A 27,041-nucleotide genomic window follows, 5' to 3' on the forward strand; every position below is an offset into this window, starting at 1 on the left:
CTAATAAAGCTTAGTACAGTTTTTTAGCGATTGATTATCTGTTGAATTTACCTATATATCTATCCAGAGTGGTTTATACAAGGCATAGAACTCCATGGAATTAAAAAATTAAGGAGGACAGCCAATATTTTTTTTTCCTGAAAGCTTAGAACTCTCCTTGCAAATGTTTTTCAAATTAAAGAAAAAAAAAAGTCTTTTAAAAGCAAAATATATTTACATCACTGCTATTATATACGCTGCCATTTAATACTGGACATTCACATAGATAAAATTAGCATGAACATATTCTATGCTTTGAAATCTACAGACTTCTATGACTAAAGTTTAACAGTATTTTATTAATAACTGTTATGGTCAATATTAATCTAAACTGTCATATCTTATAATTCCCAGGTATACGTATTTCGATCACTAAGGACAGCCATTCCTTTATTCAGAGGCACTCTGCTTTCTCAAGTAAATTATATATTCTAAGGACTAAATCATGGTAATAAAAACAAGTGGGGTGGGGTGGAGCTTTGCAGTTTTAAATCACTAGGATAAACCTTAGAATAAAAATTAAAAAAATGCATTTACATGTACATACATTTATGCACATTTTCAAGGGTTTGTAAGAAAACAGGTAGCATCAATGTAGAATCATGATCATTACGTCATGAGCATCTTTATCAATGTCTAACATGTAGTGTCCAGGAAACCAACTGAAACTGCACATCCAGCCTGTTCTTTATGAATGCCTAAGTACATTCATACATACCAAGACAAAAAACCCTGCTGTCATCATCTAGTTTGACCTCTGACATACCTGTACAGAGCCCGCATATACCTGTATAGACCCCATAGAATATCCCGTTGGATTATCTACCATCTGTCATTAAGAAAGCCCTATCACCCCTTGTGTTAAGAACTCCAAGTTCACCGCCTCCCTCAACTTTTGCTTACAATGCTTAAGGCTCCTCGTTGCTAGGACATAGCATTTAATTTCCTTTGTCACAGTCTGATGAGTTGAATCTTTTTTATTTAAATGACTACCTACAGATACCAAGTCATCTCCGAGGTCCCTAGTTGAATGTCTTTAGGTGAGCCGAACTCCTAACAGGACTTCCCAAACCCTAGGTTGTTTATAATCACCTTCTGAAAGCTCTCAAGTAATTCCAACCTTTCTTAACGGCAAGACATGAAAACCACAGTTTTTTATTGGTATGACGTGGAATAATCACTTTGCTACTTAAATTTTTAGGCATTCAAGGCATGGTCTACTCTTCTTTGTGACGCTGAGAGCTCACTCTGAGATGATCTTCCATGATCATCCTAAAGCCATTAGGTCACTGCTTTCCAGGATAAAGCCTCATTATTCTGCAACAGAGACAGATATGTTTCTCTGGTGCCAGATAAATTTCATTTGGTTCGAATACATTTCATCTGGTTATAATAAAGTGCATTTTACTGGAATGTAGCCATGACACCAGGGGATTTATATCATTTAATATCTTCAACTTGTCCTTCCCACCAATTATGCAAACCTGTAAGACCCTAATGAGCCCCATTCATCTACATCTTCCCATTAGAAACTCTAGTTTTTGATTCCTCAGTGAGCCAGCTTTTAATTTACCTAATGTGTGCCCTGATAATTCTCTATGCCATTTTAAAAATTACAGTGTCATTTTTTATTACATGAAATGTCTTTGGGAATCCAAGTTTACCATAATAATGCAAGTTGCAGGAAAGATATCCTTAGGTTTGGAATCTGTACTGAAAACAGCTTTCTGCACTGAAACAATTTTGAGAATTTTTTTCTTCACTGCAATGGAAAATTCCCTCTTACTCCCAAATGCTTAGTTCAATGTGAACTTTTCCAAGATGAATCCAAATATTTAATGGCAGTTTTGGATTTAAGCACATCCATTCCAAAAAAAGGAATCTTGAGTCTAGTTGCAGTTTTCCCTAGCTGTATTTGAATTCTCCCATCACTATCCAACAGTCATCTAACTTCTGGCAGAATTAATATCAATCTCTACTTTTGTATCACCATCTATAAATAATTAAATCCAAGCAGCCAAGCTTCCATGCTAGAAAATTGTTTTCTCTCCTTTCCAGACTACAACAGCAGCTTCAGCTATGGGTGTTACAAGACCATCCAGCCAAGACCATCCAATAGGCCTGGAAAAATTATCTTTACAGGAACACAATCCTTACTGGTATCCCATTTCTGAAGTGGACACAGAACTGTCTCAAGCTAAATACCTAGCTAAGCCACTGGTAGGCAGAATGACAGACAATGTATCTTACTTAATAAACCTAAGTCCACACCGGAGAAATTTGGAAAATTACTCGTACTCCAAGCAGACAAAAGCTTTATGACACTCCTCAGAAAGGTTATTTGGGGTGGGGAGATACTACTTTTTTACTCCAGTTTGTATTACCACTCTTAAAATATTAAGTAAAAGAAAAATACCAATATTTTTTTCCAGAAGTTACATGAATTTGGAAGCGAAGTGTCCCAGCAGTTCAACCCAGATTCACTTCTTAGACAAAAACTGCATATTTATAGTAAATTTCCTATTCACTGGGAAAAATTTCCAACTACAAATATCATGTTCTTATTAACCAGACGTATAATTGACCATTATATTTGAACAATGCCTCATAACTACCCTACTCCCTACAGAAACCAAATCTAGCCTTGCCCTAAACTCATACCCACTGAAAGAGATGTTTCCAGTACTGCTATACTACATCAGAGTAGAAGACAAGTAAAAACAGCTGAATCTGACTCACAGAAATAGATTGTGTTTGTACTAATGTCATAAAGGTTGTAATCAACAGTTGCTGCTCTAAGCCTGATTCTGTCATTCTTACTCATATACTGAGTAGTATCTCACTCTAGCAAAAGGAAACTTTCACAGCAGAAACATATTCCAGCAGTAAACTCCTCCTTATCAACGCTGATCAAGCAATTTTCCAAACCTTTGGAACACTTATTTTCATAAGGAAGAAAAAGTAACTGTTAAGCCATGTGAATTTGCTCAGTGTAAGGAATTTTACCCACAGACAATTATTGAACAGTTTGGAATTTTACTGGAACACAGTCTGAATTTCTTGATGTTACAAAATACTGTTTTTCATTCTTTGGGTCTTTTTTCCTAGGTGGACATTTGTGCTGAATGGGAAAATGAAGGTTTTCCTCAAAAGCTGTTGAAGTCAGCAGCAGACTGTCTTTCACTGCGGAGTTTCAAGACCAGTGCAAGAGCAAATGCAGTGCAAAACCTACATTTCCCCAACAATCAGCTTTGATTTATCAGCAGAAGGCCTTTCTCTGCAAACCTCAGATGAGTTTGTAGATGCATAGTGGAAAAACATTCAAGCTTCTTGCCACAGGTCAGCAGGTGAGAGTTCAGGCCTTTTCCCAGATCAGCCAAACTAGAAATGAGCACCTACTGTTCCTGTTGGCAGGATGAAGTTAGAGTGAAGTGATAGTAGCCACACCACTTGGTGTGCCACTGACTACAGAAACTGGCAAGCCTTAAGCAGATTAGGGAGGGCAAAGGAATGTATATATGTATATATACATAGATACATATTTAATGTGGATTACCCAAGCAGCAAGTTCATTAAGAGTTTACGTCATTCACCTATCATGTACACCTGCCAAACGGACTGACTTCAGGTAGGGATCTTCTACTGACCGAGGCTATGAGACCTGGTGAAAACTGCTTGGTGGGCTACTTCTTAAGTTAGGCACCCAAGAAAGCGGACTCAGGGTTTGGGGCAGTAAATCAATGCCAGGACTACAGAGAGTAGGTAAAATTACACCAAAAGACTGTCTTTTCAAGGTTCTTGGAAGGTAGTGATGCATCAGGAATTTCCAACCAGCAGTCTTTGTAGGACCTGTTCTCAAGGGAAAATTAAAGCTGGTTCTTGCCAGTTCCCTGCAAGGCCAAATTTCTTCTCATAAAAGCTGGCCAAGAAATGCTCTGGTAGTTGTAGGTGAGCTTTTCTGTTCCCTTGCATCAGTACCCCATAAAGAATAATATTTTTGCCAGTTCAAAGAACTTCCACCAAACTGAAGTACTGTGGAAGCAGTAAATATTTTCTCCAGATCCCTCCTCTTTCCAAGAATAATCTCTATGCATCCTCTGAAAACTCTTTGAAGAGAATCCACACACAAACTACTACCAGTAATAACAGAGAACTCTGTCTTCAGAATGACAGCTGAGGGGGAAGACATATGAGCTCCTGTCTACAGGCTTTTTAGTGACACTAAAATAAAAAAAGAACTACAAACTCTTGATTTTGGATCATATTGCCTTGGCCATTTTCACTTCTCTTTGCTCAGTGTGTACAGAGCATCAAATCTAGCAAGCAGAAGAAATTTAATTACTAAATCATACTAGTTCTTAAAAAAGCATGCATTAGTTCCTAGTTTTTAATAATAAAATTTACATTATAAGAGCAAATAATTACACACCTCTCTCTCTGACATACAGCCACAAATTTAATAAAGCACATAAAGGGGAAATAGAGGTTATAATAAAAAAAATCAACAGTGCTTCTTAAAAATGTTTTTCTTTCATTCTTTAACATAACTAATCTTTAAAGCTGTAATCATTTATACTCTTTTATGTGAGTACCTATTTGATTTCAAATTTTTTCATAATTGGTATGAAGCTTTAAAAATTACAACATCTAGTTATCTTTGGATCTTGCTGATAAGGATAAAATTTTAAAAAGCTGTCAGAGAGCCTGAAGGATTTGGAAAGTAAAGTCTGATTTACAAGAACTGAGAACCCAGATCTCATTTCCAACAGACAAGATGTGCGTTGTCGTATCTGTATGCAAATGATGTTTGTTGGGAGATGCCAAAGTGACCCAATTCTGTTCAGCTATCATAGGCTCTGAAAATAGCCTCTTTAAATTCTTACATCTGACTACATTTGAAACGGCTACCCCAAAACCGTTTCATTCTTTTTTTCTTGCAGAACATGAACCAGAAGGTATTAATTTAAAAGAACTCAAGGTGACTCACATAGCTTTTCTTTTTGCACTTTGTTTTCCCACTACCAAAAACTAGCTTTACACCTGGCTGCTATTATCTCAAAGTAGTCAAAGAATGTGGTAAATATTATCCACATATAATTTATTAAAAGCCGAGTCAAAGAACAGGTGTTGCTATTGTAAAGATTAATTTTGCAGCTCTTCTGCTCAAACTCATAAATTACGAACTCCTGGCCCCCTCAACACTAAATCACATACACAACATCCACACAGATTTATTAACTTTAGGGTGAAAAATGATGTGCAATCTTGCCAGCTGCTCTGCCTATAAGCACTGATATCAGCAAGTATGCCAAGCTCCTCACCGACTCTTCACTTTACAACTAGCAATTGGCAGCTTCTTTTTGTCAGCAGTGGCAGTTCTGCACTTTCTGCTTGCCAATGACACAAGCATGTAACCTCAGATGGGGATGATAACATTATTTTAACAGCATTTATCATTATTAGATTTCAGATACAGAAAGTATTACTTTGATCACACATTTTTGTTCTACTCCTTTAGCTGTAACAGTAGTAACATTGACCTGCTCTAAAGGGTGCAGCAGTTAACTACACCGCAGTTAACCGCACAGTCAACCTGTGTTCACAAAGGGAAAGCCCTGGTTAATTAAGCTCATATCCTTCTATAAGGTCACCTGGCTAATGAATGAAGGCAAGATGGTGGATATAGTTTTTCTGGATTTCAGTAAAGCTTTTGATGCTGTTCCTCACAGCATCCTTCTGGAAAAATTGCCCAGCTGTGAGATGTGCAGGTTCATGGTGCACTGGGTGAAGAACTGGCTTAAGGGCAGAGCTCACAGGGTTGTAATGAATGGGGCTGCATCAGGCTGGTGACTATTCACCAGCAGTGTTCCTCAGCATTCAGTTCTAGGGCCAGTCCCGTTCAATACATTTATCAATGATCTGGATGCAGGAGTTGAATGCACCATTAACAAGTTCGCTGATGATACCGAACTGGGAGGTGCTGCTGACTCTCTTGAAGGAAAAGAGGCCTTGCACAGGGATCTAGAGAGATTGGAGCGTTGGGCTGTGATTAATGGGATGAAATGTAGCAAGTGCAAATGCCAGATCCTCCACCTAGGATGGAGTAACGCTGGGCACAAGCACAAATTGGGAGGAGTAGCTGGAGAGCAGTTCTGTAGAAAGGGATCCGGGGCTGCTGGTCGAGAGCAGGCTCAGCATGAGTCAGCAGCGTGCCCTGGCAGCCAAGAGGGCAGACCGCGTTCTGGGGTGCATCAAACACAGTATAACCGGCCGGTCAAAAAGTCAGCACTGGTGCAGCCTCACCGTGAATACAGTGTGCGGTTGTGGACACCCGAGTTTAAGGATGTGAATGCGTCCAGAGAAAGGCAACAAAGCTGGTGAAAGGGTTGGAAGGAGGAGTGGCTAAGGATTTTGAGTTTGTCTAGTTTGGAGAAAAGCAGGCTGAGTGGTGATGTCATTGCTCTCTACAGCTTCCTGAGGAGGGGAAGTGGAGAGGGAGGTGCTGGTCTCTTCTCCCTGGTGTCCAGTAATAGGACATGTGGGAATGGTTGGAAGTTGCATCAGGTGAGGTTTAGACTGGACATTAGGAAGCATTTGTTTACCAAGAGGGTGGTCAAACACTGGAACAGACTTCCTAGAGAGGTGTTTGATGTCCCAAACCTGTCAGTGTTTGAGGCATGTGACAATGCCCTTAACAATATGCTTGAACTCTTGGTCAGAAAGTACAGCTACCTTCTTTCCTTCCTCTGTTCTTGGTACCATCAGATCCAGAAAAAAAAAAGTATTATTAGTTAGGCAACTATCATCTCTACTGATCTGGTGATAGGACCAAAATTTTTGTCAGTTACTACTCTCTCACACTGGGCAGTGACAATGATCTGCTGGGATTATTGGAATCTTACAGTACAGGATCTTGGATGCTCAGAAGTCCCCACACCCAGGCAATGCAGGTACAGCAGCTATAAAAGAACCATGCTGTGCATCTGATGTGTTCTGAAGCATCAGTCTACCTGATCACATAATCAGCCCCAGTCTATGTGTGCACAGCCAGTCCTACCAATGTTTGTGGGATTGTAAATTCATTACAGAAAATACAGAGGAAAATTCACATGCACAGAGAAGGCATGTACCAGGCTCTCCCTTTGGCCTCCTAAGGTGAGCTTCAGCCCAAAGTCAGGTAGAAGGTTCGGGTGCAAGTCAAACTGGACTTACTGGCTTTGGACTAAAATCAGCTGGACACACAGAACTTCATTGCAGCACTGTACTGGTGTTAAAAAACTGGCACATGCTCTTCAGTATCTCACTGTGTAAACTGAAATTTCATAGTCAAACCCCAAGCTATGTATGGTTTTGTGAAACTGGTATATGAATAGAAAACTCTTAATTTTTTTAATGTGGCACAATTTAAAAATCTATTCTATTTATCTGGCATGATTTTTATTATTCATTAATCCCTTACCCAACTGTTCCATTCTGTAATAAAATTGGCCTTTTCTTATTTTAACTCTGCATGTTTAAAGAAGTTTTAGTAGAATATATTAAATTTTCTAAACATGCTGATTAAATCATCTGTTCAAGTATATCACCTAAAATGTGTTGGGAAATAGTGTGTATATTCTGCCTTGCATACACGAATCTACAGCGAATTAAAAAAGAAAATGCAAAGCATTTAATATTTTCAGCAAGATAGAACTTGCTACAGTTTGCATGTATTACAATTTATAGCATGTTACTTGTTGTTACTTGTTCTGTCAATTAGGTTATGATCCTGCTGACCCCCTTGCTTTCATGATAAGACAACTGCTTCAAAGAGTACAGGATATTAGGGATTACTTGTGTGATTAAGAATTTTTTTTTTCATACAGTAGAGGAATTCAAAAGAACACAGGTAAACCAGAGAGAATGGAGTCACAGGCCTGAGGAGGAAGGCTCTACTTTTCAGAGCTACTGTGGGTTTTTTTGCTGGTCAATACAGATTTACTAAACAGAGTATCTATTTCAACTTCACGCTACTTCCATGGAACGGATGCTTTAACACATCAGGACAAATTGTTTAATTTAGTTAAGTAAACTGGGGTCTCTGATCATTTCGTCATTGTTCAGTGACTGTTAGAAAACTTATGTAAATCAATCCTAAAAAGTTCAGCCCTCAAACAAATGATTAATTGGTATTTATAAGAAAAGCTCCTGTGAGCAGGCATAAACGTCATAGAATTTGTAGTCATACTGTTTGAAGAAGAGAAGTTAGTTTGAGGGTTTTTGACATATTATCTGGTCCTAACAAATATACTTACATTTGTCTTGGTCAGCTTCCATTCCTTCACTTTCTGTGTCACTTGGCAATATCCAAGGCTGATGAGCAAGCTGAAGCTGTTGTAAGAATTCATCCTGCCACAAAGAGATCTATTTTAGATAAAATGACAGAGAATGGTCTATATCAACGCAGACTGTAGCAGACACTCTAGCCTCACTTAACCTGAGAGGAGAAAGCCTTCAATAAAAAAAACCAATAATCGTGTTGTAAAATAAAACCAGAATGTAGAGAATATGCAGACTCCCTAGAATTTTTTTAATTCTTATTTATTTATCTATTAAAAAAAAAAAAAGTCTTTTTAGCTATCTGTCTGCTATAGCCACAGACATATACATACTCATCTTAAAAATGCAGCATCACAGAACAAAATCTTAATGCGTATATTCCATTTGTCCTTACGGTTTTTGGACTATGCCTAGATATGTCATGCATGATTTGTTTAAGCAAGGCTTTCACTTGTCTGAACTTTCACCATCTCCAATCTAGTAAGAACAGGGACCTGAAACTTGATTTAGAATCTATGGTTTTATTGGAGAAGGAGAAAGCCTAGGAAGGAAAAATGCTATGGAAACTTTTGTGTCCAAGATACCATAAAACTCTAAGCATCATGTTTTACACCGTTAAAAATCCATACACAACTGAATATATGCTTTTTAAAATGCTTTACAATTGCCTCCTTTTTTCTATAAGGTATATATGTATGTATATACAAATATTTTTCCATGCACACACATATATGTATGTGAGCACATACACACACAGACATATAAAATACTTTGACAGGTTCCTTTGCAATATTCAAGGTGAGAGACAAGACTGGAGTGCACAGTTTTATTTTCAAAAGCATCTCAAACATGCAAGTCTAGTCTCTAAAAAAGAACTTAAACATTAGCCAGATATCATAAAATTACTGGCCAGATTCTTATAAGTACCTGAAAAAGAAGGGAGGGGCTAATAGCCGTGTCATCTTTTACACCAGCTGAAAAACAGAATCTACATATTCAAAGTAAAATTGTATTGCACAGCGCTACAGCGTTATTGTTTCGGCTCTCTGGTTTATAAACAGAAACGGCTTACTCAAATCAGTTCTTGTTGACCAAAGGCTGTTTAATCAAGATCTAACTCACTGGGAGTACATTACTAATTCTGCTAGTAATCTGCCAAAGAAATCCACAAAGACTGCCACAATGGCCCAACACCAAGCTCAGGCAGGAGCTCCAGGCCTTATGCATGTATTGCCATTTCAAATGTGCTTAGTGTTCGAGAAGGTTGCTGACCACAGCACTGAACTGGGCAAAGTGGTTCTGTTCACAGAACAGGATTCTTGCAGTAGGCTCTCACACTGACCAGCGTACTTTTTAATCTTCCAAAACCACAGAATAAAGAACTAAGCCAGGCAGCAGAACAGCGTGGAAGTATCTGACCCAAAAGAGAGTCCTCATCATATCGAGTAATGCTCTGTACTCTAGTAAGTAGGAAGAAAACTTGTGCTAATCAATACTATACTCAAATAAGCTGAAATTTCCCACTGTCAACTATGACAGACCAATAAAGATTACTGAATACCACTTTAAACCATCTGGATAAATAAAGTAATTGTAAAATTCCGAGCATTCAGAAAATGTAATGGTAAACAAGGGAGTCAGCAGTATTTTAATCTCAAAGCTATTGATAACTATCACAGAATTGTGTCACTTCAATGGAATCCATCCTAAAGCGATAAGCAGGATTCAACATTCCTTTGTCAATTTATACAAACACCAAAGGATAAGGTAAATGCATAAAAGTATCTCTGTCAAAGGATTTGGAACCATGATTTATTAGCTTTATAGAGATAATAAAACTATTTCTCTAGGTAGCATTTCTTTGCTATAATTCAATTCAGCCTTGAACAGAGCTGCTAATAAAAAACACCTGTTAGAACTTTGTAATATTATGTGCGCCAAGAGGCAGAAACTTGTCCACAAAATCTCAGATCATTATGTCTTGAGCATTAGAAAACCCAAAACATTCTTAACAGCTGATATGTTAAGTACTTGCCAAATTATTTAAGATTTGTGCTATAACAAGATTAAACCACCCTGAGCTACCGCATGAACTTCACTAAAACTTAAGAACTCTGAATAGTATTAATCAGTAAAATGTTTGTATTTTAGACTTGTTACATTACTCTGAAATGCATTACAAACTAGGAAGCACACATAAGGCATTGAGAGATATGCTAAAATTCCTGATAAAAAAACAAGTGACAGCACAGTGTAAACTCATGCAGATTCTGAATTCTTTAATTCAAGCTCCTTATGGTAAAACATGCTCCTGGTAGCCAGTAATCACATCCTTTTCACCAGACTTACTCTCATCAAATATGTATCAACTTTGTACAGGTTAATCCATGAGCACCACCTACGAGTGAGGAAGCAGAATTATCTGTAAATCTTATCATAGCATCTTCTATAGGATTGGCAATATAACCACAGTGTATTCAAATCTAGTGGAAATTCCCAGTTCACACCATAAAGCTAAGAAGAAGAAAGGCAATTTCCCTTCTTTTATTTTACTGTTTTTATACAGTGAGAGGATGCAAAACCTACAATGAAAGTTGCAAAATAATTTACAGTATCAGCCTCAAGTTTCATCTTTGTGATCCGTAAAAGTACAAAGAGAGACAGAACTTTGTTGTTCTTCTACCCCAGGCAACCTTTGAATTTTTAAAATTTGACTACATGGTCAGACAGAAGCTGTGACACAAGAGAATGAACTCACGTGGCCATAAACAGGGAGACATCTCCAACATGGCAAAAAATGTCACTGAACAGAGGTGCCTCCTGTGTATGTTGTGTCTAAACCCAATTCTCTAAGTGATCAAGAACTTCAGTGGGCAACGATAGCTTAGAAGATGCTTAGAAGAGCATCCAAAGATGAGGCTGGTAGCGGCAGATTGGCCAGACCTCCGTCAGCTACTTTCTGACATCCAAGGGCCTTTAAAGCTTGGTAAAAGAAGGTCTTCTGTATGAACGTGTCATATTAGCAGTTTTTCCCTTCACAGGAGAGCTAGTCCCAAGACAATTTTCCATTATGTCAAAGGTCACTTATGCACGCCAGAAAAGGATAAACAGGGTTCGAACTAGGTCACTAGCAGCTAATGTACTATTGTACCCAGGAGGCAAAGAGAAAGAAAAGAATTAGTCACTTCTAGAAGGGATTGTAACAGAGGGTAAAATCCTACACAGAAATGCTGAGATTTAACGCCAGATTTACAGTGGGCTTGCTGGTTGAAACCAGACATGCTACTCTAACTGTAAAACTGGGTAATAACATTGCTCATTTCTTAAAGTTCATGAAACATATAAATACATATATTGAAAGTATGCCAGGACACATTGTAAGAGCTATCAGCAAAGCTTGGGATTTGGCAAACCGAAGTAACAAGTCACAGCAAATGAAATGGGACTCACAGTTATTATTACTATTAACTACAGAAAGGCTGTGGAAGAAACCACTTTTAATTGCCTGTCTCATTACAAGAAAGATCAGGATTGATGGACAGACCGGGTGTCCCTTGGTGGAGATGCAGTGCTCCTTACATGGCACTTTCAGGAGTCTATATAATAACTCTAGTTGGCATCACGTGACTATGCATCATTTAAGAACAGGGGTGCTTAAAAAGAAGGAAAGAAAGAGAGAAGTGTTTAGTGGGAAACAATGAAACCCTTCATCTATTCTGAACATGTTTAGTTAAAAATGAATTTCAGTTCCCATTTTCTGGCATGTGAGGAAATTCAAACACACAAACATATCCACTTCTCAAAGCAGAAGACAATGGTTTTATGCTTGTCAAAAAATAAATTTGTTACAATTACTGTTGGGTTTGGGTTTTTTTTTCATGGAAAACTTCTGGTTTGGAAATATTTCAACTGTCAGTGAAGATAATTTCAATAGAACTGTAGTCACCTTCAGTCCCAATGTCTTTAAGATGGATATCCAATTTAGGTGAAGAAGTAGCTCAAGTGACAGGATTAGTGCACTGCCATTCAAACACCAAAATGAGGATTTTTTCCACCAAATTTAAGTAAGATTTCTTCCCCAAATTCTTTAGGTTTAGAGTTATCTGTGCCTCATTTCCTTTCTTTCATAATAAATAATGGAGGCCATACACTTCATTACAAGATTATACTAAGTATCAAATCTCTCATTTTCCTACAAACATCTCTAAGCAATATTATTATAAACATTTTTAGTTTTCTTTAAGTCGTCATTAGACTGATAATACATTGTGTCAAGTGTCATATGCAACAGATTTTTAAAACAAATAATACTTCTCAGAAACAATTATCTAAAAGCATGATATTTTTTTCAGTCTTGGAAAAAAGCTCTCCAGGTTTTGACAAATGGATTACAAAGAGATTGGTAATGAATGGTGGGAACCGACTTATTCCACCATTAAAAATTAGCAATCTAGACATATAGGTCCTTCTCATGTCAGTAAAGAAGGACTGGCATTTCCTGAGAAAAAAACTCACCTTTGTAAGGCATGTATCTGCGATAGACAGCAGGGCTATTCTTTCAGAAGTGTTTTTATTTCCACCGCCTATACACTGAAGTTATATTTAAGGCAGCTAAGGCTAGCAGAGGAGATCCCACTCAAAATTTACAAGGTACTTTAACTTTTTTCCTTTTGTTTTGTTTTAAAGAAAAACTAATCCTGTAAAGCCTTTAATATGGGTCAGGAAGTTTTTATGCTCTGAATCAGCCTACTTAACATGCACATAGTACTACACAGTGATTCAGCAATGTTGGATGTTTTTTCACTGTAGTTCAGTTTTGTATTTTGGAAAATCTGTCCGTTCAGTGATGCCTAACTAATCATTCCAACGCGTCCAAAAAATGAAATAAAAAGCATAGCGAGGAAGTATTATGCACTGTTAGTGTGGCAGGAAAAAAAAAAAAAGTTGCATTTAATATTCCAGAGGTACGCACCTCTTGGAAACTGTAAGGCTAATAAAACTGCTGTGCATCATGCAAGCAAAACCCTATAGAGCCCATAGAAAATCTGGTGTGCATGAGTGCTGCAGTGTGTTTTCTGTAAATAAATCCCGGCATTCTCTAATCAGTACCTCTCAAAGCTGAGCAGTATTTCCTTGCTAATTTTCTCATCGTTATATTTAAAGTTCTTTTTCAAGTAGTAAGTTACATTAGGTATACGGATGTTACTTCAATATGAACCATAATCTAGTCTTCATGTTATAGCAGCTTTTAAACATAGCAAAAAACATTAAATCGAAAATCTTACTTCTGATAAGCTGCTTCTCTGAGTAGTGACAGTTCCAAGAATGTCTCCACTCATTTGCACAGCAAGCCCTGAAGCAGCGCTGAGGGTCCTCCCCATTTGGCTCTTAGATGTCAAAGATCTGCTTCTTTGCATGCTAATGACGCCTTCCCTATTTCCGTGGTTGCTAGGGGTAAGAGGCCGTGACAGCAAGCTATTTGGGGTCGCTGGTCTGCTCCCCGGAGCTGATGGAGTTGGTGGCCTGTTGGTTTGTGTACCGGGCGTTGGAGGCCTGCTGTTTGCAACGCTGGAGACCTGTGTTCTGCTGTTAGCCGGCAGCGGTGGTGATTTGTTTCCTTGGAGCTGAATGTTCTTCCCCATCTGTGTTGGCACCTGAGGCCTTGGGTTTTGGCCCTGTGTAGCTTGAAGATTACTTTGATGGTCAGATGTAACTAAACTATGATGTTGGATACTAGGGCTTCGTGAGAGTCTCGCTTCTTCCCATAGTGCCAGGTCCTTCTCAATATCTGTGCGCACACACACACACACACACACACACAAAAAGAAAATAAAGAATCTGTTTCTGTGGTTTAAAACTCCTATGGATTTTCTCCAGTGTTAGTGACAACCTGAAGCTGTGCAGAGAAAATCTATCTGACCTTAAAATATAAGGCATCAGAATTAACAGTTCAAATGCGTGAAAAGCATTTCCTCAAGTTTATTTACATTTGATTTACTGCAAACACAGCTATCCCAGAGAAACAAAATATTACCACTTCACTGAACATCGATACAGCCTATAAAACTTCATCTCATTTACTCAGAGCTATCTCTCTGCGGCTTTTGCACGGTTTCTCATTAGCATCAAACCAAGATGGAGCAGTGAGTGAAACCTGCCATCCTCAGCTGCAGCGAAGGGCAATCCAAAACTGGTTCAAGGTGAGACTTCTGCTTCTGGCCTCACTGTCCACTGCCCAAACAAAACCCTTGAACTCTGGCACATCTGGATCTGCGATCCTGTCTGAATCTGAACTTTGTGCTCTGGCCTGCTGTCAGTGCCACAGCCGGTGAGGGGTCACCAACATCTAGAATCCAAGGAGAAAAAGTGGCCACCATTTGGCTGTCCTGTCCCTACCCCTCACACAGCCGTAAGGAATAAGATCCTATTTAAAACCCCTCACACAGTTGTAAGGAATAAGATCCTATTTAAAACCAGAAAAGATCAGGGATAGAGATGAAAAGTGTCTTTTGAATTCATTTAAATGTTACTAATGCTTCTAATGAATAAAATCTGATATATCCAACAGAATTAGGTGAGGACAGTGGGAATTTAGGTTAGCATTGCTAATGTACTGAAAGTCCTTGCAAGTAAAAATGTCAAGCTTAAGGAACAGTTTACTCAAGTTTATTTTATCTTACACAATTGTTATGAATTTTCGCTCCCACTGGCATGTACTCTACTGTAACTTGGTTTTGATGAGAACAGTTGGTTATCTTTAGAAAATCAGTGCTGTTTCCTATTAAACTGTACAAGTCACAGTCCCAGAAGCTGTGAATCTGCAAGGCTCTACTGATTTAAACACCTATTAAGTGAACTTATTTATACGAGCATTTCATTTTTATTTTGTTAACAATAATTTCACATTCTAAAAGTCTTAAAAGAAACAAATCCTAAACTGCATATTGGAAAACTAGATTTTCTTCCACTTGTTTACCAGTAGGTATAAAAGGAATGCTCTATGTAAAATAATTAAAGATGTGCTGCCTTTAACATTAACTTATTTTATAATAACACCTCGAAAACAGGAAAATAAGCTTTGTCAATTTCATGTTACTAGTCTAATACAAGATAGTCCCTACATTTCAAATGCTATTACTAGAAAATCTGGTAAAACAAATAGTTGTGAAAGCTTCAGATGAAAGTGTCTCTCAACTCTTTAAATGTTTTGCTGTTAGCAAATTTCAAAACAACTTACTGTTTCTAGCACACAGTTAAGAATATTTCTAATTGCTATCTTGCTGACCTCTTAAAATAATTTACTTCCATTTTGAAATAATTATGTCTTGAAGTACTCTTCCTTTATGCTTTTAAAATAATCGATACACATAACTTTGGAACTTGTAAGATGTCTGGCAAAAATTCAGGGGCCAAAAAATGACAGTGTGGGCTACCTGATTTAAACCAAATGAGGAGTATGTTCTTTTAAAGATTCACATTAGCCTACATCTTTGCAAAATTACCAACCACTAACTTCCCCATGATGATTCAGTATGCTAAGAAATTATCTGAATATTGAATGATTATAGCTAAATAAACATTTTATTCTGGCTCATGTTTCCTTAATTCCATATAGTAATTAAGCCTGCAGATAAACCAATTATTCTAATAATTTCTCCTACACATAATTAACATGTTTCCATAGTGTAATTATTCAGTTTTCTTTAGCAGACATCCTCTTCTTGATTTTGCTTCAATATCAGCTTTTCAACCAGAAAGGAAAGAAGAAAAAAGAATAATCACACATCTCCCGCTTTATAGTATTATCTGATCTATAGTAAATACCAGAATTGAATTATAATTTAGGATTTTTTAAATCCTTTGTCAATGTCGTTTAAAGGAAAATAAAATGCAGGCAACAGAGCAATACAAAGGCATTTTACTTTCATATCAGAAACACCAGAAGAAGGATATGATTCATAATGCACTTACGAACTGTTTATGCATTTAATAGTTCTTCTTATGATAAAATATATTCCAGAAGTATCCAATGACAACAGAATCAGTTTAACAAACCAAATTGGCAAGATACTGGAATTAACTACCAAAAAAAATATTCTCTGCTTGCGTGTGATATAAAGCAGCCACGGTAACATAAGACACTGGATCTCAGACAGTATTTCAAGCCATATGTACATAAGGAAAAGAGAACTGCTTCAATATCTGATTTTGTAAAAATACCGTTCAAATATCAAGGTACTGAGGCAGTTGCTGGCAGTTGGTGCTTAGTCTCTAATTTAGGCACAGGTACCAAAGTGTGCCTTATGTTATGACTTTTATCCAGCATATAGTCCTATAGTCCTTAAGAAAAAGACAGGCTCCTTAAGAAGGTGTATCCGAAACAGGGGACCACATTTCACCATGACACAGATAGTCCAAGTCATAATTCAGGTATCTAAATGACTGCCTAGTATTGGGTAGAATTAATAGGTTCCAGTGTACCTGGGAAGAGAACTGAAACAAGGAGACTTGCTGGTATCAGAGATACTTGAATTTTGCAAATGTATGAGACAAATAAGGCTAAGAAAAACCACAGCATTATTTCCTGAGGTCATCTGAGCTGATTCTTAATGGAAATAATGTTATAGCTTGTCTGTGAGGGGAATAATTGTCTCAGGTAGCACTGGTGTTATAATAGGACATGAATTATTAGGACTGGACAAGAGTCCAATGTCTAATAATTGGGCCGTTTTCTCGTGAATTTCTCAGGTAGACGAAAATTACTGAATAGCAGAATGACTGAACCCCACGTTCAGTGTTACTGAAGTAACAGGCCCAAAGCCAAATCACAACAGCACTGCTGTGAGGGAAGACCTTGCAGGTCACACAACAGCAGACTGAATCTCTCTCAGAGACTGAGTGAATGTAGCTAGTTAGCTTACAGTCAATTAAGTATTTAAGTATTGCATATTCTATTGAATATGGTAATTATTACTGTCAGCTTTGCCAAGGGAGTTCTAAAGGAACTGCACGTTTCAGAGCATACTGCATACAAGAACAGCTTGTACAACCATGGAAGTGCAACCAGTTAGGACATAAATCAAAGCAGGAAGATCTTCAGCAGACCCCTCCTGAGTGACAACTGCAGCAACAGCAGGGAAGGCAAGTGCTGCCTCAGTGGCAGAGAGCCCTGGGGTAACTCGGGTCCCTGCTGTGCCACAGAAACCTGATGACCAAAGCTTGGCCTGCTGGTGTCCTGGCTCCCACTAGATGTTCCTGGCAGTTCCAGGTTGGAGAGAGGGCTCATGGATTTTTCAGTCTAGTCTGGCAGTGGCTATATCTCTAATAGCTACAGTGACTTGAACCTGCCAGAAAAAAATAATAATTGAATGACAGTATTTCTGTTGACAGAAACAAAACCTGTCTAAAATATCTTCATTTGTAGATATCAAAATTTTTAGCTCTTGCTCCATTATGAGCAAAAACTTCTGAAGAGCCTCCCACATTGTGCTTGTAACTTTGTCTTCTTTCTTGCCTTCAGCTGCAACAGCCCCTAGACAGAAATGCAACAGCTGTACCTCTCTCTAAAGAGGATACAGCTCCCAAGCTTTTCACACCAGTATTATCGGTAGGATAGGTGTCAAAGTCTTCTAGAAAATCACACTGAAAGTGGCAAGTTCTCTGCCTCGCTCTCTGAACAGCTTGAAAGAAGGGTCAGATAAATTACATTTCTCCCTCCACATCACATATACAGTCTTTATGTTCCAGTTCTGCATTACTTTTCATAGAGTTGGCCCACAAAGCTCAGCTTTCATCATATGACAAATAGGATGCATAATATAGGACTACCACCGCTAACAGGTCTATGCCACACCTTGTAACTAAAGCTGAAGATAGAAAATATTGATTACAAAGAACAACAAATTTCAAACTATATCCTAGGATATCCCTCATTACCATCATCCCTCTGAAGCATATTTCCACTGAAAAAAAGGGGGGGGGAGTTGTTTGACCTTTTAGAAATGGTTATCCCACCAAAGATGTTGCAGATGTTCCACTGCATGCAAGTTAACAGACTTGGCTAGAAGTCCCATGAATAAGGTGGGCTTTTCTTGCAAAGCAATCTGTTCTCAAGCTAAAGGTCCACTGCAGTCTTTTGTAAAGACTACTTAACTGTAGGTGAAGCATCTGTACCTCCTTATTGCGTAAGTCTTGGTAAAACGTGAAAACAAACAAACAAAAAAGGCGCATTATTAAGCTGTTAGACTGCAGTATATTTAACACAGTTTAATTACTGTATTTACTGTAATTAAAGCAAAGTTAATTACATCTACAAACACAACAATAATTGTGCTGGTTTTCTTCAATGAAGAAAAGGGGAAGTTTGAAGTTTTTATCTGTTTTCATCAGCATGTTACATAGATCAATTTTTCCTTTGTCTAAAATATTGGCAGAGCTAGCTGAGTGAATACTGCTAAGCATTTTATGATCCCTTGCTAGCATACATACCAGCTAGGTGTTTTTCCATGGTCTGAAGTTCTTTTGCTGCTAAGGAGTCCTTTAAAAGCTTCTGCCTTGGGGAACCTCCAGGTCTGACACCCATGGTATCCACGGTCCAAACTGTCTGAGACTTACACAGATAAAAAGAAAAGGGAGTGCTTTCAATCTAGTTTCACATTTACACATGAAACAATAAAAAAAAAGCAGCGTCCTTGTTTAGAATAGTCTATCTGGTGTTTTTTATGTAGAATATATAACATTTTCTGCAAAATACTGCAAAATATCATCTCTTACCTTAAGTAACATGAACAGCAGGCATTACTTAAAATCAACAGTTTTAAAATAATTCATATATATAACTCTTGTTCCACGCTGAGACATCATAACAGGACAAATTCTTCAGTGATTTACATTCTGTGCAGTTCCAGTTACTTAGTGGGGGTTGCACTTACTTTAAATTACCATAGCATTTGGCACCATATCTCTGCAAAGCAGCACTTCTGGGAATATCTCAGAATTTCCTAATCAAAATTGCCAGTGCTGTTTTATCACTGCGAGAAGTATTCCTTTCAGGAACAGCAACTAAATCACCAGGGTAACACAGCAGTTCAGAAGGGATGCCAGCAAACAGACCACCTCCCCAGTCGCTTTATTCTTGAACTCTGTGGAAGTCAAAGTTATCTGCATTTTATGGAACCCACTCAATCCAGTTGCAAGAAATTATTTTAAAATATACTATGAGGTAAACTTGCTAAGTTTTTTTAATGCTTATTTGACATACACAAAAAATATGTATGACCAAGTGTGCAAGACTTGATCGTAAGAACAACAGACAAAAACATTAATTAAAGCATTCTTAACAGCCTATCTGAAATAAATTTTACATTATTACCTCACCAAAACATTTCATTTGTAGTCTAGGGGGTTTTGTTGATTTACCAGGTTTCCTAAAGAAACAAGGGTTATGCAATGGTCTCGTCGTCATTTACCCTTTGCTAATTTTTTAATCTTCCACTAAACGTCAAATATATTCAGAGAAGGGCCGTGGTTTCAAAGAAATCAGACTGATGTAATTTCAGGGAAAAGAATGATAGAGCAGAGGCGGGAGACTCAAACTGGTGACCCTGTTCAGAGAAGGTGTACAGGGCTCTGATGCTACGCAGTAGGCTGGGCTGGAACTCTACCACCAGCAGATGTGCGTTCCTTAGCTGCAGCATGTTGCGGTACTTTTCTGGCTGGACTCTCACGTCGTAGGGAAAGGTGTACCACAGTTCAAAGGAAGAACATGAAAATACAGTTTTGGCATCATCTCTATTCATAAAAAATTTGCTTCAACCATAAACGCTAAATAAAACACTGTAGCTGCCTTCCCTTGTAGAAAAGTAAGCATAATTCTACAGAAGTAAAATGCTATATGGGATATATTCTGCATCATTTTTAATCTGTTCCAAATAGACACTGCCTTGTATGCAAGTGATCATTGTAAGCCATGTATCTTTAAAATACGTTAACACAGATTAATATTTATAAAGCAACAGCTATGCTATAATGCTACATATGTGTACATAAAAAAGCCTAGTCATGTTTACCAGCATATAAAATAGTTTGAAGCTGCAAGTAATTCCATTATTCAACTCACAACGTTTTTAAAACACTAATGACATTTTTTGATTTGCCAATTGTTTTTTATATTAGTTCTGCTCTGGTTAAAGTTACCTGTATTTAATCACAGGTAAATACATGGGAACAGTTGAATGAAACAGTAAATTACTCAGAAGTGGAACTGATCCTGCAAACACATTTATTTCAGTCATACCACTAGACCTGACTTATATCACGTATCAGGAATAGTCACACCACTATTTCTCCAAGAGATTTTGCGCATTTGTCACTTCAGTCCTCGTTGTGAAATCTCCATCCAAATCACAGTATGTCTTGTTGAGGTCACTACAGAATATTAATCTGCATTAAATTACTCACATCTCTAAATGTTTATTTCTAACAGATAGTAGTTACCCAATACCTATCTCTAGATGGAAGAATATTTTATTCTGTGAACAATTCCTGTGAAATAAACAAAAACTAAGAAAGAGATGGAAAGGTGGAATATAGCCTGTAACAAAGCTCTAATAGATATATTTAGATATACTCTTGTGCCCAGATTTTTATGGTGGAAAAAGGCAATTTTTCTATACATTTTATAGTGTACATTTGCATAGAGAGAAAAAACAGCAGGACTTCAATAATGACTAGGGGGGGAAAAACCCCAAGGTAATAAGGATGTATATACAATTTCATGCACAAATACAACTCTGAAGAAACATGGAATAAAAACCTGTCAGTGGTCTATGGCAATACTAGAAGATCAAACTACTCTTCTAATATTCTTAACTGACTATTCAAGTTTATCATAAGCAAATTACTACAGGTTTTCAGCAAGTCCCTAACCACCTAAAAATACAGACTTCCAAATGTTAGCCTGGTGACAGGCTATGCCTTATTTTCTGGAAATGAAATGTAGTTATCTTTCTCTTCTACAAACCTCTACCATTTCTTCTTACATTCTGTCTTTTCCTCTACTATACTTCCTTTCTTTATGCACAGCAATCATGTAAGACACATACAAAAAAGGTGACTGACTGAGTAAAGGCAGGTCTCTACTGCCGGTAGTACAATCTAAGAGAGAGAAAAATTATTCTTTAATGGTCGTCATCATGGTAGTGCTTTAGACATTTATAAAAATATGAGTAATGTTTAAATTAAATCACTTGCAATTAGGAGACACCAAATCACAAAGATCTTCAAACATCAGCAACACCTTTGTATGGTTCAGTACAGGTTTTTAAATCTTACATGTTCATGTGAAACATACAGATATGCCTGTGTATAAGCACATACAGGCCCACAAAGGCAGGTACACACATGCATTTAATAAATACTTGTGGCTGCCTTCATCCTGTTAACACAGAAATACAAAGATACACAGAGTATGTGTTCAGTTCTGGATGTAGTACAGATGTATACATTATTTCTAAGAATAAATATTAATCTCGTATATTTGATTTAAATCAAATACATTTACATGTATTCAGTCTCTACCATTACATAGCTTTACGTTCAAGCTCCCTTTCAGATATACAGTTCCAACACACTGTGAAATTAATGTGGTAACTTTGGATGAAGTTCTACCCCAAATTTTCTAACTCTTCCTGTACATTTTTCTGTTCTATGTAATATCACAAGCTTATGGCATTTTTTCAGGCGATAGCTTCACAAAAGACTAGAACAGTACTGTAATACTATTTATGGAAGATGATGTATTTAATATTAGCAATTTAATTTTATGACAAATTATGTGCCTGTAATAGTGCCTTCCAATTAAACATTCACTTGATAGAAAATAATAATAATGATCTGGAAAAAATAAGGCACAACAGTTTATTAAGACATTAAAACTGTAGTGTAACCATTTTTTGTTCCTCCCCTGAAGCTAGATATTTCAGGGCTATAACCAACAACATTTTTTGAGGCAGACTCAGGTAATGTTTTTTTCTATTTATCTAAATAATACTGAACATAAAAAAATATTTTTTAACATCTTGTGTCTATGAGTTCATTTAAGCAACTAATGCATAAACACAGACAGAGGTCCTCAGTGTCTCCAGCACAAAGTTTATGCAACAGCCTTGTTCCTAAAAGATAAACACAGGCTGAAAGTACGGAATGTTATCAAGGAGGCTTTGGAAGCTTGTCAATTCAAATGTAAGAATAAATGAATCTATACAGCTTTAGCAGAATTCACTGGTGCCCTTCCCTCCACTGGATGAATGGCAGCAGTTCACATATGTCACTTAAGAAAAAGAATCAGGCTCGCCAGCCATTTATTTAAACCTTCTTATCCCACTTCATCAAAACCTATCCTTTTTCTACTGGCCAGGAACTGCAGAGATAAAACACTAATGGCATTTGGACTTTAATGATAATGACAGTAGACTGAAAGTAGTTGAAAAATATAGCATATATGTGTGAAGTATGTGCATAGAAGCAATTCCAACTCCTTCAGTATCTTCCAAACGACAATTGCCCTTGACCATTCATTAAGCTTTATAAATATTAGCATAACATTTACAACTGGCTTATTTTCATTAACAAGATCTAAAAAATGAGGATGTTCCTGAAAGGCATCCTTGTCTTTCTAACTTGTAGAAACCTCAAACTTTGAGGGTGAGGCAACGCCTCTTTGTGCCAGAAATACGTTCAGACAAAGCACTCAGGATACATTTGTCACCATTTGAGGTCAACTGTGTGTCCATTTCTTAAGTTATTTTCTTTATGTATCATCATAATTTCTTCACATGCAACACATTCATTAATGCTTTTTTTTTTTTACTTAGATCACTTAGCCAAATTACTGCTAAAATAAAAAATTACAAACCATAAAGCCAAAGGTAATCTCTCTCATCACTGGTTCCCTGAACTTCTGGAAAATACCATAACTTACTGGGAATGCCACAGTGAAACAGAAATACAATTAAGGAGGTGATGAATAAGAATAAGAGAGATTTTCCAAGATCACTCTATGTGCTTCAATCTGCAGCACAATGTTAGACAGCATACACCAGCATAGCTTTTATCTCTAAAAAAACCCTGTGCAAATGTGAATGCCTTCATCTCACCATCACACTGACTTGACATGGGCTGTGTAATACCCACTGACACCTGGGGAGTTCCACAGAGGTGCAACATTTCGGAATAACTAACGCCAAGAGGAAGGCCTCCAAATTACCTACTACATCACCTGGAAATCAAGTGCTTGATACAAAATAAATTACTCTTTCTTGTTGACCATAAGAAGTGTTAATAAATGAAGCAGCATTATATTTCTATGTCATTTTGGCCTGCTTCAGAGTAAAAAATCCAGGTACTCATATGCACATCCATGCACACAAACTCTTTTCAGGTGTGGGAACAGTCCCCAGCTCACAAGAGAAAACGCTTCTTCATTTTTAAAGACTATCTGAATTGCATGATCACAATGAAATGAGGAAAAGGAGGTGAAACCCATTTAATTAGTAATTTCCTGGCAAGCTGTAAATAAATGCAATGCATTTTGATTTGATTGAAAAGTTTGTCAACTTTTTATTCTACATGGTTGTGCTAATGAAGTGCAAATTTTATTGGTAACTTCAGGAGATGATACTGTAAAAAGACAACCACGCGTAGCTTTCCAACCTACCATTTCTTTGCTGAATAGCTTAAATATCTTAAATATACGTATTTGACAGAGATCCCTCTGTCAATCCCTGTTATTGAACAATTTGTTTGCAAGTGTCCCTCCTGCTCTGACCAAGCAGCTGGCAAGGACAGTTGTTATTTGTGCAGCAGAACTTTTTGTGCAATATTTTGCTTGAAGATTCTTCACGTTTTCTGTAAGAGTTCACCAAATGTTTAATCTTTCAGCTTCTGTAGTCTGTTCAAGGACATAAGGTGAGCTAGTCAACAGATCTTTTCGGTACTGCAAAATAATAAACCTCAGAGCTCCGCTGCAATATTGGCAGCCACATCTAATCCCCACCTTCCACATTAGGGCCTGTTCTACTTGAAATGCCATGTAATTGAAATTACAAGCTTTCTGCTTCCCATGGCAGTCAGCCAGCACATTTCACACTAAACCTTACACTACAAAAACGGTAGTTTGAGTTAACTTGCACATAGATTTTCTGTTTACAGGCAAGAAGGAAGGAGGAAATATATATGGGCACATGGGAATCACATTTGTTTCAGTTCCTGAAATGTAACCAAAATGATTTTTTTCTAAGTTCAGTCCTGTTTTATTTATTGTTATTTGTACTAATTGAATTTGTCATGCACAAGAAACCAAAATTTTATACAGGTAAAAACAAAGCACTCATTGATTACTTCTTTTAACATGTATTTTTTTTTAAAGTTCAGAAAAATCTTTCACATTAGAAATACCTTTTAGAGGATCAAATATTTTCAAATAGGAGTATATTCACTCCAGAAGACATCTGCCTTTCTGTCTGCCCCATGAAAGGTCTCCTTGGAAGCACCAACCACACACTGTATGCAGCACCTGCCGGTGGGGCTGATGGACTAAACCTGGGGGGCATGGGGCCCTTTCTGGAAGCAGTCTTTACCCCTGGGGGTCCGGGCAGGGAGCCGGGCAGCGCTGCCACCCATCACAGCGCTAGGCAGGCACCTGAGGGGCTCAAAGTGTTGCAATATGCAACATACCAGCAAAAAGAATACCAGCAGATAAGAAGTGAAAAAAAAAAATTAAGTACTTCAGGTGCTCTCCAAAGTAAAAAAGAACTTTAAAAGTAAGAAATAATTATTCTACAAGCTGTATGTCCAAAATGCTATGCCTGCTTTATGGAATTTGTTTTACATAAGGAAGGTCTCAACCAAAGAGGTTCAAGGTATGTAATTCCAACTACTTACTTAACTACGTGCAGGAAATATCACTTAGTTCTCAAGAACATTGATACTATGTTCTACTATTTTGCATTGTTAATATAGCTAATAGTAATTAAACTTACACATTTGCAGGTTTTTTTGGACTAGCTGTTGAAGAGTTGCACTACTCTCATATTATCTGTTATTATTTTTACAGAAGATTCATAATGTGCCTGAATTTCCACATACTTACAAATGTCAAGTTGGATTTGAAAACTGTTGTATCAGAACACACTAATTTTGTGTGTCTAATATAAAAATATGACCTTTGTAATTCATACTAACTCACAGGCACCTCCTGTTGTTCCTGATGTGGCAGTGGAACCTTAAAATACTTATTTTAATGAGTAACCTGTTAAATGCTAAACAGTGACCTCAATCCAGTAAATAATTTCTAGATTTACTTAAATACTGAGGTTCAAGTTTAGAGCTGTTGATTTTAATTAAACTTGTACAAGTATTTAAGTTACTTCTCAGCATTGTTCCCACAGAAAATAGTGGGAAAAGCTAAGAAAATTTCTAACAATTACAATTTAAATCATGTATCACTGGAATATAGCAGCATTCAACATGTATTGATAACAAGAATTAAAAGCTTAATTTTTCCTTATGCATGAAGCCTCAAGTCATTTCACAAATTGAATTACTGTTAATGAATTTCTGTATTTATTACAGAAATGTATTTCCTTCTAGGAAAGCAACTGAAAAGTTCCAAAGCAGTAAAGAAAACAGGAGAAAATTTATTTAAAACAGAACACCTTTATAAAACAATTCATTAGAATATTTTTCTCACAGTAACAAAGAGCATAAACCCAAGGCAAATTCATGCAGGAATGCCTCTTGCAGTTGCACAACTTTTTTTTCCATAGTTCCTGTTACACTTGGATTGGTTTGCCTCGCATGGATGATTTGCAAAGAAAAATATACCATTTCATGTGTACATGCAAGGCAAGATGAGTGAATGCAAAGATTCACATAAAAAGAATGATAAGCATGAGTACTGTTAGATCCAGGTGGTAAAAACAGCAACTCAGGGGGAAAGCAAAGGCTACTCAATGTGAATTGCCCAGTGTATGTGCCCTCTGTCTTACAGTTAGTCACCGTAAATTTAGTAACTTTCCCTGATACCTTACATTTCCATTTCTGTCAGAATTCCAGCCCACCTAAGTTTTTCTTAGTATCACTTAGTTTTTTCTTAAAGCTTGCTAGAGAAATATTTATAAAACTCATTTACAGAAACATAAGTGCAAAACAGGACTCTGAGTTCACCACACTGCAAAAATCTCAAGAAAAAGCTTTGCATTTTACCTGTACTTTTAATTACATGAAACTTTTGTCAGAAAATGAGCCCTTCAGTAAGCCAGGATCTCTAATGACAATTTGAATGCTTGCCTTCACTTCCAATTCTTGCAAAACACTTGGGAAGAGTGCTGAATCCTGTAAATACTTCAGACTGCTTTTTGCTACCTTTACTTGTTCATTCATTCAGTATGCATTGTTTGGGATTTTGCAGCAGCAAAAATGTAGGTTCTCAACTTTTCAAATATCAACTCTCTCAGTGGAAAATAAAAAGTAGCTAAAGATTCTATTAACAAAGGTTTAAAGGAAAAGGTCTTATTACAAAACCTTCCAGATTCTTCTGAAATAGAACAGTAAATACAAACAATGTGATGAGAAAATATAATCATAGTATAAATTAATGCACCATGTTACAGACATGGATGTCG

The 27,041-nt window shown here is 37.2% G+C and overlaps 1 protein-coding gene across 2 annotated transcripts in view; it reads right to left on the reverse strand.

Annotated features, from left to right (window-relative positions):
* C3H8orf34 (chromosome 3 C8orf34 homolog) overlaps positions 1-27,041 on the reverse strand; it is a 167,733-nt gene that overhangs the window by 4,135 nt on the left and 136,557 nt on the right. For both annotated transcript variants that reach the window (XM_055800692.1, XM_027791715.2), the window contains exons 11-13: positions 18,847-18,967; positions 13,644-14,146; positions 8,334-8,427 (exon numbers count right to left, since the gene is read on the reverse strand). In XM_055800692.1, the coding sequence (XP_055656667.1) occupies positions 8,334-8,427; positions 13,644-14,146; positions 18,847-18,967 (718 nt within the window). The remainder of the gene's footprint in view (positions 1-8,333; positions 8,428-13,643; positions 14,147-18,846; positions 18,968-27,041) is intronic.

This window comes from Falco peregrinus, chromosome 3, assembly GCF_023634155.1.
Source record: "Falco peregrinus isolate bFalPer1 chromosome 3, bFalPer1.pri, whole genome shotgun sequence".
In the NCBI taxonomy this organism is placed as follows: Eukaryota; Metazoa; Chordata; class Aves; order Falconiformes; family Falconidae; genus Falco; species Falco peregrinus.